At 35.1% G+C, this 16,108-nt stretch overlaps 1 protein-coding gene across 1 annotated transcript in view; it reads right to left on the minus strand.

Moving 5' to 3' along the window:
• The window catches only part of dcaf5 (ddb1 and cul4 associated factor 5), a 29,508-nt gene extending 17,479 nt beyond the window's left edge, over positions 1–12,029 (minus strand). Inside the window, exons 1-4 of the mRNA NM_001077552.1 lie at positions 11,649–12,029; positions 5,384–5,527; positions 3,944–4,120; positions 978–1,107 (exon numbers count right to left, since the gene is read on the minus strand). Coding sequence (NP_001071020.1) covers positions 978–1,107; positions 3,944–4,120; positions 5,384–5,527; positions 11,649–11,856 — 659 coding nt within the window. The 5' untranslated portion in view covers positions 11,857–12,029. The remainder of the gene's footprint in view (positions 1–977; positions 1,108–3,943; positions 4,121–5,383; positions 5,528–11,648) is intronic.
• Positions 12,030–16,108: the final 4,079 nt, after the last annotated feature.

The following is a 16,108-nucleotide window of genomic DNA, read 5'->3' on the forward strand; positions in this document are numbered from 1 at the left end:
AGTCATCAAGAATATGATCTTGAGTGTTTACTTAATGTTGAAATGGTGACAATTTCATGACTCTTTCTTGAATATGAAGAGAACAGAAATTATTTGTAACAGTATAACATGTCATTATGCTTTTGATCAAACCCATCAATCCTTTCTGAACAAAAACTTTACAGTTAAAAAAAAAAATTGTACAGATCCCAAAGTATTGGTATTGCATTTATGCGTTACTTTAAGATGACTTTTTAAAATACAATTAAAGTCCCAATGAACCAAAAGCTGCAACCCTTTTTTGTATTGTGACGCAGTTCCTAGAGACCAGAATATTAAACAAAAAACTGTGGACATGGCTTGTTTTTTTCTACTAAAAGCTAAATGGATGTAGTAAAGTAGGCATTTCATTTAGAAAGATGGGGGAAAGAGTGTGGTTAGGTGTGTTAGCCATGCCCAATTCCAAAGGTATACCTAATCTAACAATTTAACTGGAAAAAAAACATGGAATGCATTTTCAGATTTTAATTAAAGATTACAAGTGCATTTTGTCAAAATGACATGCACACACGAATTGGTCCCTAAAAAACTAGCAATGTGAGCTAACAAAATCATATGGTGAGTATTGATTTCTTGGGTACTTTAACTTCTGCCAATTATTGCAAACCATTTACTGTAAGCAATTTTTACTTTGGATAAATGTCTAAAATACGGAATTTGGCGTTTTTTCTAAAATAAATGATTGTCCTTTGTATCCAAACTTAAAACTGACAACCAAACCAATTTTTTTTATTTTATATTATTTAACATTTTTGTTAATGTCATTATATTATGGGAGTTTTGAAATGGAATGATTTTGTGGAAGTGCTGCGATGAGATCTGATAATTAGTCTGCAAAAAATATTTGGCAGCTATCAAAAAAAAAATTTCTTCTTTGAAAGAAATCGGTTTAAGAGCTGTATTAAAGATTGTGTTTATTAGACGGCTCTTCATCTCACCTGCGGGGTTTGCGGATATCCCATAGTCCAACTCCCTCTTTAGAGTTTGCAGTGGCCAGCAGACGAGGCTCAACAGGGTTAAACATCACACTGTGAAATGCTGAGGGGTAGTTGGCCAAGCAGAACGGTTCTAGAACACACAAACAAAAATTTCAGATAAACGTTTTGACACTCAAGAACCGTTTTTGCTTTAATGTAATAAATTAAAATAAACATGGGGTGTGCAAGATTTATTGAATACAATTATGTTACTAAAACTGTTACAAATGATTTATATTTATAAGATATGATTTTATTAAGTAATATCATACAAGCAAAATCCACAAAAATGCCATCAGCAAAAAAATATAAATAAATAAAACTTTAGCTTTTACTACCAAAACATCTTGTGATAATAATTTCATTATTTGTTATTACACCGCAGTCCTTATGTTTTTATAAAGCAAGAAAAATGGGATTGCCTTTGCAAGGGGCACCTGCAAAATTTTATTTAAAGGTACGCTATACGCTTCAGCCCCAAAACACGAACTGGTTTGTTAAATAAAATAATAATCTAGCCTAAATAAAAGTAAAGTGAAATATTCTGTTTCAGAGAAGCATATTTTAAACAGTTTTCACTGTTATTTACAAAACCATCTATTGCAAAGCATTTGCAGCAGCACTGAAGTGTTTCTAGAATACCTCGGAAGAACAAACTTCTGAGGATGTTTACTTATTTGTGCCAGTCTGTCAGATAAAAATGTTTAAAACGCCTTGAATGGTATAGCGGTTCCACGCCAGGAGGCTGCGCAGCTGGATCAGAATTGTCCAATGAAAGAGACATGGGCTGGGCCTGGAGTTCCCCTAGCTCAGGTGCTGATGAGACTGCGGTCTTCACCCCATGTGGGGAAGCAATATTTGTCTCATTAGCTTTAGGCCTTTTGGCAAATGTCTCAATTAAGTTTAGCTGTTTTTATAGAGAATTTACTTATTTTGAACCTTGTTTTAAACAATAGCTATCTGAATTGTAATTTTTATTGTGCAAAAAAACAAAAAAAACAAAAGCAAAACTGGAAAAAAAAAGCCAATAGATTTCTTTACCCATCTCCCATCATGCAAGCACATACATAAATAAATAAATCTGCATTAATTCGTACCCTCTCATTGTAGGTACCATATGGCAGCAGGCGCCACTGGCTTTTGCTATGCTTTTAGATTGTAGGTTAATAATGCTCAAATTAAAAGAAAGATCCTTTCCAACCTTTGAGCAATAGCTTATAGACCTTTTACACCACATGAGAAAAAATACAATATATTATAAGAGGACATACCAGTGTTTTATATTACTTGGCAATTATTGTTTTAGATCAGAAGAACATGATCCTTCAGTTATTTCATGTTTTTCATTTTTTAAATAATGTTTTTTCCATTAAAAATAAATATCTATATTTATAAATAAATAACATTCTTATCATATAGATTTTTTTACTTAAATGTATGTGGGTGTGATGAAGAAATGTACTGTATATCTCATGTTTGACATGTATGTTCAATAAACAAAAACTTTAGAGAAAAAATGATGACGTCAATATCACACATTTCTAAAAGTCTTCTTTCAATACCTTTAAAAAATGACAAGAGGTCAGTCTAACCATACACATCTAGTAGGGGTGTAACGATACACTCAGCTCACGATACGATGTGTATCACGATATAATGTTCACGGTTCGATATGTATCACGATATTTGGAATAAAAATTGAAAATTAAACTGAAATGCAAATTTTACCAAGTAAACTATTTTTTATGTATTTCTTTTGTTTCAACTTGTTAAACTGAACCTTCTTTAAGAAAATAAATTAAACAGGCCTGTCTGTGGAAAATAAAACAATTTAAAAACTTCTTAAAAATATTATTGAAATGACAGAGACAAAATTAAGGAACAATTTAAGTAAAGGTGCAAAAAAAAAAAACAAGTTTTCTATTCAATTGAATTTAACAGTAAGAGCTTAAGGCTTTGCTTGGTCACTTGCGTTTTTTGTGTGTGCAAAAAAAAAAATCCACATTTCCTGGTATTTAATTCATATTTATTTAAATTCATTTAGAGATATCTCTAATTACAATTGTGACTAGTCAACTTATTTAGAGATATCTGCAAATATTTTTCAATGGAAGTCAATGGAGGAATATGACTAGTCATAATATACTTGCAGATATCTCCAATCTGATTTCGTACTAGTACAATTGTAATTGCAGATATTTCTAATTGTCATTCTGACTAGTCGAATTATAATTATGACTAGTCAAAATAAATATCCCTATATATAATATATAAATATATTTATGGATAGTCAGAACAAAGGTTTAAATGCTAAAACGGCTTGCCATACGCGCGCGTCTATCAGTCCGCCCTCTGTAGTAACAGCTCACAGTCAGCTCACGTCATGTGTGATTTTGCGGCGGGAACATTATATGAAGACAGAATGATATTTTAGGGTGAATTGTACCTTATAAATACAGTCTGTGACTATTTCAACACCATTAGGAGGTATCCCTGTCGCTGTGCAAAGTATGTAAATTACTGTGAAGACTTTAAAATTTTGGCTATGTTTGACCCAGTATGCGTGTCAAAAAGCGGACGAGTCTAAAGCAATGACTGTACAACCGAAATGTTGCCAGACGTCTGCTTTTGAGAGGATGGGCCATCCTCTATTTCAGCTCCACTCATCTTGGTCTGCTAACATTACTGCTGCTGTAATCTGAACTCACGTTCGACAGCAGGTGGAACGTAGCTCACGTGCAAACAGCTCAACTATTAAGAGAAAACGGACGTCATATCGTAATCAAATCGTCATAACGCCACGATGCATATTGTGACATTTTTGCATCGCAATAAATCATACAACGATAAATCGTTACACCCCTAACATCTAGTGGCATTAAAGTAGTCCATACTTAAAAACAAAAACTTCACTTTCACGTGTCTACCTCCATGTGGTGGCTCTCTGGTATCCCATATGAGAACTCTTCCGTCATCAGAGGAGCTGGCGAAGACGTTATCATTAACCGGACTGACGGACAGACCATACACGGCGTCATCATGCAAGAAGACATTGAGCGTCTCCCCACGTTCCACGTCATGCAGAATCACCTGCTCATCATTTCCTGTACAAACAAACAGAATGAGTTCACATTAAGCTTTCCCTCTAAGGGAGATCAATTCTGAAATGACATAAGTAGGCCAACAGCGTCATCAAGCACTGCACTGAAGATGACATGATCAAGGATTATGATAATGGAAATGGAATGTGAAGATATAATTCATGAGACTAAACTGCAATACAAAGCTGCAGACGATGACAACAGGTAAAGAGTGCTAACATTAGCCTACTTCTGAATGTGCCAGTGCTTCATATAGCTACATTAGATCACAAATTGTGTTCTTAGAACTAGGGCTGCACAATATGGCAAAAGCATTGTTATCACGATAACTGCATATGCAAAATACATATCTCAGATTGTATGCATTTGTTGTTTATCTAAATTTCACCAATCAGATGATGCCTTACTATCTTTAGCCCCACCTCCCCAGTAGTGGCTGTTCTGCTATAGGCTGGAGCAGCCCAAAGGCAAACCCAGAGCTGAAAATACATACTTATGGCGGGAATCAAGACAAGTGAGGAAAATGACAACAGCCAATCAGAGTCAGAACATCTGCTGAGGTTTTCACTCATTCATAGGCTTCGTCCAATATTGCTTACTTGTCAAGTATGTACTACATTTGACTTTAAACTTACTTTATGACCATTAGAAAAGTATGTTCTATATAGTTTAAATAAGAGTAGCATGAATGGAATTCGGAGGCACTACATCCAATTTGTCACACCATTTGTCATTATTCCCTCCCATTCAAGAATTCTCTAGCGTGGCATCATGGGAAAGCATACAACCTATCAGATGTGCACTTCAGAATCTTGCTGGAAGCAGAAGGTAATCTGGGTACTTCTCACATACTGTTTTTCGAATACTATGAATTCGGACGTACTACTCGGCTCACCTACTGTTTTTCACATACAATATAGTATGGAAGTATGCCATAGTGTTTTAAAGACTAAATGTTTGCACCTTCACATTTTTTCAGTTTAAATTAGAATTAATTGGGTCTGAAAAAAATATTGCAATATCATTAAATAAATTAAGGATTTAAAATCATAGCTAATAAAAATTGCATTTTTCTAGAGAAAGGTTATATCAGAAAAAACATCTTTTTAGTAATACTCAACAATATCGCATATTTTCCAGTATTTTTCTGTCATGTTCCATCTGCAACTCCTAAAAGTGAATATTTCCACCAACAGTTGTAGTTAATGTGAAAAAGCTCTTCTCTGCTTCAGCAGTATTGTGAATCTGAGCAGCTGTGTGTTGTACCTCCTGAGAAAACACGCTTGTTGGTGCTGTCAAACGCCAGGCAGAAGATGTTGGACAGGTGCTCCCCCTTCAGCTTCATTGGTTTTGCCCGTGAGTGTATTGCTTTCTCCATGTGCCACAGCAACACCCTGCGGTCGTCTCCCCCTATAACAGAAAACACATAAACAGATTCACAAGAGGAACAAACTGTCGAGTGTGTATATATATAAATTTTTGTTCTTTAAACTTCTCATTAACTTTCTTCCAAATTTAAAATGGAAAATGTTCTCATAACTTTTGTGATTGCCTTAAAAAAAATATTTTCTACATTTAAAATGCTCAAAATTATAAAACTTAAGATTAGGAAGAATTATTCTTAGTGACTCTAAGATTAAGATCCGTGCTTAATAAATTGAAACTTTTCAAGAGGTCTCCTTTCATTTTTATTGCATTTTATTATCTGTATATGTGATAAATATCCAATTTCATTTTTTCATTTTAAAATTTATATTGTTTTTACTAAAATGAACAGTTTTAGGACCTTCAAAAAAATCCCTCCAAGGTTTGTGCAGGTTTAATAGTCAGATTTAAGACTTTTTAAAACCTTTTTAAGACCACAATGAATGAAATTTCAGACTTACGCGAGGTTAAAGGATTTTTAATGGCCAAGTTAAAACCTTAAAAACAAATGTTATTGAAAGGAAGATAATTAAACCACATTAATAAGTAAATAGAGTTAATAAATAAACATTTCTAAAAACTTTTATTGAAATATACTGTTAGTGATTGGATGTGTGTTAGCCCAATTGGGTAATGCTTTACATGGAAATAGGAAAATTAAGACCCATTTAAAATTATTTAAGAACTACAACACAATATTTCAGTGGATTAACATATTTTAAGACCCCGCAGATACCTTGTACCTCATCAAGATGCATTACTGACAATTGTAATCTAATCACTAGACCAGGGTCTGATCTCAGGTCAGTGCGAAACATCTGATATATGAATTATGGCCATAAATAAAAGTCTGAGTCGACTGGAAAACAGCACATTTATATCTAATGAAAGAGAATCAGGTGACTGCCTTATGCTGAATCAGTGTCATGTTTCCATCACTATTTTAATAATGTGGAGAATATCTGCAGACATGCGTGTTATATATAACTGACTACATAGGGATGTATTACATAGGCCTGTCACAATAATCAATACATTGACTTATCGCACAACACATGGACATGACCTCAATCATTTTTGGTGATTCAATATATGAGGTGTCAGTGTCAGTATAGTTAAACAACACTATAGTATTCACTATAAATTACTTCAGTATATTTTCATGTGGGTGGCTGACAACTGAAAATAGATCTGGTAGCAGATTTCGCAGCCTGTTACTTTTTTACCTTGAACTTTTTTGTAAACATTTGATATTATTATTTATTTAGAATACACATTTTCACATTCTGATTTCAATGTCTGATTAGTAAAATGACTATAATTAAATCAAACATTCTTAAGACTAAATGTGTTCCTTGCAGGAGTGTACTCATTCTGGAATTATATGATGAGTGGCAAAAAATTGTCTTTTAAATGACAATAATATAGTTTACCGCAATATATTTTGGTGCAATATATCCAACAACAAAAAATAGATATTGTGACAGGCCTAGCATTACATTGACCAAAGTGACAGCATATTTTTACTTTTGAACAACTGTATTGATCACCTTTATGTAAACGCATATAAAAGACGCCCAATGTTACAGAAGCATTCTATATAAATAAAACATTTGTTCATTTGAGCTTTCTATTCACGAAAATAATAATAATACATGCCTAATGCAAGTGAAAACACATGAAGACAGAAATAAAACCTCAAACAGGAATGAACATACGAAGCCAAACAAATCAGCAACAGCTGCAACCAATTAATGAGTCAGCAAGAAAAAAAAAAAAAAAAAAAAGTACAACAGAACTCTCACAAAAATAGTCTGAAATGTCTAGAGTGAGCATTAAAGAGGACCTACTATGCAAACATCACTTTTATAAGGGGTTTGAACAGAGTTGTGTGCAGCAGTGTGTGAATATAGCCAGCCTGTAAACGGTAAAAATTAGTCAAATCTATTTTTTATAATCACACTTGATAAAAACAGTCTGCAGAAACACTTTGATTGACATTCTCCCTTTGTACATGTCGTGTATAGTTTAGCCCCAACTCTAATCAAACACACCTGAACATGCCAATCATTGTGTTCAAGATCAATAGAAATCTATAAGCAGGTGTGTTTGATTAGAGTTGGAGCTAAACTGTGCAAGACACTGGCCCTCCAGGACCGGGTTTGCCCGCTAACTAGGATCTAGGACAGGGGTGCTCAATCCTGTTCCTGGAGATCTACCTTCCTGCAGATTTCAGTTGCTACCCATATCAAACACACCTGAACCAATTAATTAGGACCTGAACACCACTTGATAATTACAGGCAGGTGTGTTTGATATGGGTAGCAACTGAAATCTGCAGGAAGGTAGATCTCCAGGAACAGGATTGAGCACCTCTGATCTAGGACATTGCATGGGCAATCTTGATCCTGGAGGGATCCTAGATGCTGCAACCTAAAAAAATATTGGCTGTGTCCGAAAGCTTAGGTCAGGGGTGTCCAAAGTCGGTCCTGGAGGGCCGGTGTCCTGCTGATCTTAGCTCCAACTTCCTTCAACACAACTGCCTGGAAATTTCTAGTATACCTAGTAAGAGCTTGATTAGCTTGTTCAGGTGTGTTTGATTAGGGTTGGAGCTAAACTCTCCAGGACACCGGCCCTCCAGAATCGAGTGTGAACACCCCTGGCTTAGGTAGACGACTTGTTGCCTTACTGCCCTTATCAGTAGACCCACACAAAATCTGCACCCATCATTCAATTTATTTATTTACTCATGCAAATGTGTGTAAATATATTTATTCAGTTTTAATTTTAATTTCTGTATTATTATTATTATTGAATCATGCGAAAATATTTAGATAATTTATGTAAAATTTGTAAAGTAATATTGACTGTCTTAGTGGATGTATTATTTGAGACTTGCTAGCTTTGTTTATCAAAAAAAATGGTTCTAATTGTGGTTCAAAACTTCAACTTTGAAAAGTGAATAGAATTTCAATTTACTAGAACTTCTATGTTAAACTGCTTTGACAATCAACATTGTAAAAGTGCTATAGAAATAAAGATGACCGTAACTGGATTTTGACTGCAAACCTTTAAATAAAGTGAAGTTATTTTTTTATGTTTTCATTTTCAACTCAAAATTACTCTGCATAAATACAGAAATTAGTTTTAAAAAAAAAGTTTTTTAAAAGCATTTATAGCAAAAAGGTCATTACGCAGTGACTCTGGGGGCAGTGTTTCTCCATGAAAATACATCACAAAACTGATTTCTCTGGTGATACCAAAGGCAGTGGTTCCCAAAATGGGGGTCACAGGATAATGAGAGAGGCTCGCTTGGTGATTTCCAAAAATCAAATCAATTTTAATAAAAAAAAGATTGCGACTCCTTGGGTTTTTACATTAGATTATCTCCACAGCAATATTGTCATTTGCAACAGATTGATTTTACGGCACCAGCCAAAACATTCTCACACTTTTATAGCACTCAAATACATTAAAAATAAAAAACAAGCAACTGATCGTGGAGAATGATCTCCAAGTGGTGGTCTCCAAAATTAAACCAAGAATAGACTTGTGCTGTAAAATTAGTGCCGACCAGTCTCAGTAGGTAAGGTTAATGTTAAATTAAAAAAGTAAATAAATGACTATAAAAATTTTTGCATTGTTAGACTGTTGCACTTTTTTTTGTTGTCAATATGCTGATGTGTATATAGGCCTATTGGTGTCTGTGTTGTTGCATTCAACATTTGTATGTTTATAACCACATTTGAAAATAGTGGGGGATGTGAGTCACTGGCATTATTACTTTGGGGACCGTGGGCTGAAAAGTTTGGAAACCCCTCAATTTGCTGAATGCAAAACAAGATATTTTGAAGAATGTTGAAAGGTTTCAAACATTCTTTTTTCATATATAATTAATTTTTACAGATTTTTTTTCACCTTTCTTTTGGATAGGACAGTGGAGGACAGTAAAGTATTGAGAGCAGACAGAGGGGATGGGTCGGCAAAGGACCGTGAGCCAGGAATCTAACTCAGGTCGCCGCCCTTAACCACTAGGCTGTTGGCGCCGACAATACATCTTTTTGATGTTTGCAAATCAAGGGCAAATAAACAACAACAGACTTTTCTATTTTGGGTGAACTATGCCTTTAACAATTCATCCTAGTACTTAATTAAACTTCAAACTAGGAAAAATGTAATTATTAGTGACTTTTAACAATACCACGACAAAGCTTATGTGATGCCAACATGATGAAGCCCATATCTGTGAGTGACCCACTTCATGCAGGCTAAAAATAAGCATTTTCTAGAAGACTGATCTTTATCTCAAGTGTAACATGCAATGCACCATAACCTAGTATTGATATTACTCAGGTGTGAAACTTATATACAGAACATTATCCCTCTTTTAGTGTGCAAAACATAAAAGCAATAAACCATGCAAGTATCTGACGAATAAATATTAAAGTAAAGTTGGTTTTATATTCACACATTCAGACTCTTCTTAATAATATAATTTTAGAAAAGTGTTCTTTGCATATTCTAAATAGTGAAATCATATTAGCAGCAAATGACTATCAAAACACATCATTAACAGTCAATTAAATAGTACTTATGTTGTTTTGAAGTCATACTTACATGCGATTTTACTATAAATATTTAAAGAAGCGTGGTAAACAAGTTGTGACTAAATGAATGTGCGAATTAAAAACAACTTTACCTCAATCAAATTAAGCTGTCAGAAATGATTCTGAACTCCAGTTTATGGCTTCATTTCTCATTTGAGATAAAGTTGTTTTAATATTCGCACATTTGTCCAGTGACAACTTGTGACATGCTCCCTACATTGTTTCGTTGAAATTGCAATGCAAACATGACTTTATATGATAGTCATTGGCTAATAACATGCGCTCACTATTCCGAATTTTAATATTATAATATTAAGGAGAAAGTCCTAATACAAGGCTAATTTCACCCCAATATGCTTATTGAGGTAAAGTCCAAACTAATTTGGAATATTCGGTCTGAAATCACATGCAAGTATGACTTGAAATCAACAGCAGCATTATTTATTTGACTGTGCACAATGTTGTACTTTGATAGTCAATGGCTGCTAATAGGATTTCACCACTTAGAATTTGCAAAGGAAGACTTTTCTGAAATGATATTATTAGGGAGAATGTCCAAATGTGCAAATACAAAACTGTCACCCCCAATATGCTTTTTAAGGTAAAGTTGGTTTTATATTATCATATTTGTCCAGTGAGAACTTGTGACATAGTACCTACCGTGTTTACCAAGCTACTTTGGAATATTCGGTCTGAAATCATGACTTTAAAACAACACTAGCACCATATATTTGACTGTGAACAATGTTGTTGCCTATTTTGATAGTTACTGACTGCTAAAGTGATTTCATTATTTAAAATCTGCAAAGAAGACTTTTATGAAATTCTCCTTGATAATATAAAGTCCAAATCTACTCCAATATGCTTTTTAAGGTAAAGTTGGTTTTATATTCACACATTCGTCCAGTGACAATTTGTGACACGCTCCCTACATTGTTTACCAAGCTACTTTAGAATGTTCAGTCTGAAAACGCATGTAAACATGACTTTAAAACAACACTAGCACTATCTATTTGACTGTGAACAATGTTGTACTTTGATAGTCATTGGCTGCTAAAATGATTTCATCATTTAGAATTTGCAAAGACTTTTCTGAAATTATAATATTAAGGAGAAAGTCCAAATGTGCAAATCCAAAACCAACTTCACACCAATATGCTTATTGAGGTAAAGTTAGTTTTATATTGGCACATTTGTCCTGTGACAACTCGTGACACAGTACCTACATTGTTTCCCAATCTACTTTGGAATATTCGGTCTGAAATCGCATGTAAACATGACTTTAAGACAACATTAGCACTATTTATTGACTGTGAACAATGTTGAACTTTGATAGTCATTGGCTCCTAATATGATTTTAAAGAAGACTTTTCTGAAATTATATTATTAGGAAGGAAGTCCAAAAGTGCGAACATAATACCAACTTTACCCCAATACGCTTCCGTTAGCAACTGCTACCTGCCGCTGACCCACATTCAGCGAGAACCGGAGAATCTTACCGGACACCAGCCACTGGCCTCCATTGTTGGAGAACTCGATGGCGTTGACGCAGCCGAAGTGTCCGAGCATGTCCTTCTTGTAGAGGCTAGAGCAGCCGGACAGTCTGCGGCGCTGGAACTCCTCCTTCAGCTGCGGGTGTCCGTCGATCGTCCTGCGGGAGAGAAACCCGACGGCGCTCCGCATGCTGCAGCCCCGCGCCTCCTTCATCTCTCCGCCACAAAATGAGTGTCGACGCCGCCGCTAGAGTGTCCCGGCCGGCATGGGCTTGAGCTCGGGTCTGGTTCGGTGAACTGTAGCTCGGCTAGACGGACTACTTTTTACATGTTTGCTCGGTAAAGCGTGAAAGTGCGCAGCAAAAACAGAGGCTTGTTTAGAGTCCCACCGACCGCCGGCACTTCCTGCTCCGGTGCACGGCTGATGACGTCACGAGAAGAGATCGCTTTAAGTTCATTGTAGCAAAAAATAACATGATGCATGAAAACTGATGGAAACGTTTCCGAGTGTTTATATAAGATGATATGAGATACCTATACTACTATTGTGAATTCGCAAATCTCTAAATAAAAATGTTTAAAATAAATATTAAAAATATATTTGAAGACTTCTTTTAAGTTCCAAAAGACTAAACTTTCATGATCTGACATCTTTATACTTCACCACTCTTTTTCAGAACACTGGATTACCATTTCATTCATTTCAAGTATAATAGAATTTTGTCATCTTGTCTTGGCCTACATAAAGGGTTCGTGTTAACTGCAGGTGGTTTTTATCATATGATTCTGTTTATTCATTTTCTTTTTGGCTTAGTCTCTTTATTATTCTGAGGTCACCACAGCGGAATGAACCCCTAACTTATCCAGCATGTTTTACGCAGCAGATGCCCTTGCAGCCACGCAACCCATCACTGGAAAACATCCCCACACACCCATTCACACACAGACTACACTACGGACAATTTAGCCTACCCATATCACCTGTACTGAATGTCATTGGACTGTGGGGGAAACCGAAGCACCCGGAGGAAACCCACGCAAACACGGGGAGAACATGCAAACTCCACACAGAAACAGCAACTGACCCAGCCGAGGCTCGAACCAGTGACCTTCTTGCTGTGAGGTGATTGTGCTACCCACTTTTTTAACCCATAAATAAATGCAGTGTAAATAGACATTATAAAAACTGTTTATATGATATTTTACTAATATTAATATAGCTTAATTCTGATACTTCGTGGCATAGATTCAACAATGTTCTGAAAATATTCCTCAGAGATTTTGGTCCATATTGACCTGATAGCATCACGCGGTTGCAGCAGGTTTGTCATCCCAGATGTGCTCCATTGGATTGAGTAACTGTGGAGGCCATTTGAATACAGTGAACTCATGATGATTTATCACATGGCGCTTTATCCTGCTGGAAGTAGTCATCAGAAGATGGGTACACTGTGGTCATAAAGGGATGTACATGGTCTGCAAAAATCCCCCACACAATTACACCACCACCACCAGCCTGAACCGTTGAAACATGGCTGAATGGATCCATGCTTTCATGTTGTTGACCCTAAATTCTGACCCTACCATCAAAATGTTGCAGCAGAAATCGAGCCTCAACAGACTAGGCAACGTTTTTCCAATCTTATATTGTACAATCTTGGTGAGCCTGTGCATATTGTAGCCTCAGTTTCCTGTTCTTAGCTGACAGGAGTGGCAACCAGTGTGGTCTTCTGCTGCTGTAACCCATCTGGCTCAAGGTTGGACGTGTTGTGTGTTTAGAGATGCTCTTCTGCATACCTCGGTTGTAACGAGTGGTTATTTGAGTTACTGTTGCCTTTCAGCTGGAACCAGTCAGGCCATTCTCCTCTGGCATCAACAAGGCATTTGCACCCACAGATCAGCCACTCACTGGATATTTTAAATCAGCAGTTTCTGAAACACTCAAACCAGCCAGTCTGGCTCCAACAATCTTGTCACGTTCAAAGTCACCTAAATCACTTTTCATCCTCATTCTGATGCTTAGTTTGAACTGCAGCAGATCGTCTTGACCATGTCTACTTGCCTAAATGCATTGAGTTGCTGGCATATGATTGGCTGATTAGAAATTTGTGTTAATAAGCAGTTAGACAGGTGTACCTAATAAAGTGGCCGTTTTGTGTGTGTGTGTGTGTGTGTGTGTGTGTGTGTGTGTGTGTGTGTGTGTGTGTGTGTGTGTGTGTGTGTGTTTGTGTGTGTGTGTGTGTGTGTCTGTGTATGTATGTATATATCTATACATTTATTTATATATATTAACACATTACCACCTGAATGTTACAGATCCACTCAAATAAAAGTAAAGTCACACAAAACGTTTTAGCATTATAAATCCTCTGATAATAAGAGAAATATTTCTCTTTGTACAGATAAAGCCTTTTGGATCAAAGCTTTATTGAAACTTTACGTTTCCAAAATTTTATCTGGTTATCCAAGTGCAAATCAAAGTGCCAACATCGGTTTAACATTCAACCTAAAAGACAAATCACAAGTAGAAGCAGAAAAAGCATCTTAGTGTGTGTAGTTTTATTAAATTCCAGTTAAGGAATTACAGTGGTAGTATTTTTTCACCTTTTTCTTACAAATACAAATTTATCTGAGTAATCCCCATAACTGGAGTGGAACCTTTAAATTAAAAAGCTAAAATATTTTTAAATTACATTTTTTAATATGTAAAAAAACACAACTAATACTAGTGGCAGGTATACATTTAAACGGCAAACAGACAGTTGTCGAGCACAGCTTTAACTATAGGCTGACATCATCAGCACAGCTCCTTACATACTGTATAATATGATAACTTATGAACTTCTGACAGTCTGAACAGGCATGAAATATGTCCATTTAATTGCACCAAATCTCCGCTGACCATAAACAGAGCAACACTGACATCATTGCACAGCTTTGCCACTTAATCGTGACAAGCGCCGGTTGACTTATGGATAATTCTTCTCTCATGTGTTGAATTTGACATAGGTTGGCTTTCTAAGGAGCAAGAGAGGCACGATATAATTTGATTTAGATCTACTCTATATGAGTAATAAGGACTAAACTACCTCACGATCCTGCAAAGCAGAGACTAACAGAAGGTTCAGCACCTCTTTAAAAGGCCTTTTGAATAGTACACATGTCTAATATGTTAATAACACTGAGACGTGAGGATCTACACGTGTTCATGTCATCTACAGGCAGGTAGAAGCATTCAGGCTGAGGAAAACACTGCTAGTGTTATGCTACTAATCTGGAGAGATTCAGATACAGCGATGTTCAGGTTTGCAGCTCCTTCGTTTAGTATTCATGAAACATCCGCAGGCCATATTTCACCCCAAAATTAGGAGAATATATATATATATATATATATATATATATATATATATATATATATATATATATATATATATATATATATATATACATATATATATATATATATGTATATATATATATTAACTGTGAAAAATTAAAGTCTAACATATTTTTGCTTGGCTTAAGTTTGTTTTTTGTTCTTTTCAAACTGGATTTTAAAAAGTCGATCATTTGGTCTTATAAACTAACACTAAACTATTTTTACAGTATTTATTAAACTAAGTTTCAGTTTTAATTTCGACAACAAATTTTGATTCAGTTTCAGTCTAGGTCTATGAACTAAAATTCCATTTTAATTTTGGTTGTATTTTAGACTTCTGAATCCTTTTAGTTTTAGTTGACTGAATTTCATAAGATTTTAGTCGACTAAATCTACTCTAGATTTATAAGATTTGTAAAGATATGTAAAAATATGTGTCTGCAATCAATCCACATGTAAGAATAGTAGCCTACTGAAAATGCAGGATTGTGTAATTATTTAGCAAACCTTTTATTTTAATGTGGTAAACTATTAGTCTTTTAACCAGTCTGTTGAACAGTTTCATGCCATTAAATCTTTGAAAAGGCTTAAAATAGTCCACTTTGCAATGTCAGTCTACCAAACTTCACTCTTGTAGTTGGTGCTCAGCTATAGCACTGATTAAATAAGTATGTATTAGTATAATATATTAATATTAATAAATATATATATATTAACACATTTCTAAACATAATAGTTTTATTAACTCATTTCTAATAATCGATTCATTTTATCTTTGCCATGATGACAGTAAATAATATTTGACAAGATATTTTTCAAGACACTTCTATACAGCTTAAAGTGACATTTAAAGGATTAACTAGGTTAATTAGGTTAACTAGGCAGGTTAGGGTAATTAGGCAAGTTAATGTATAATGATGGTTTGTTCTGTAGACTATAGAGAAAAAAATACAGCTTAAAGGGGCTAATAATTTTGTCCCTTAAATAGTGTTTAAAAAAATGTAAAACTGCTTTTATTCTAGCCAAAATCAGACAAATCGGACTTTCTCCAGAAGAAAAAATATTATCAGACATACTGTGAACCTTT

The sequence above is a fragment of the Danio rerio genome, chromosome 13 (assembly GCF_049306965.1).
Source record: "Danio rerio strain Tuebingen ecotype United States chromosome 13, GRCz12tu, whole genome shotgun sequence".
Classification (NCBI taxonomy): Eukaryota; Metazoa; Chordata; class Actinopteri; order Cypriniformes; family Danionidae; genus Danio; species Danio rerio.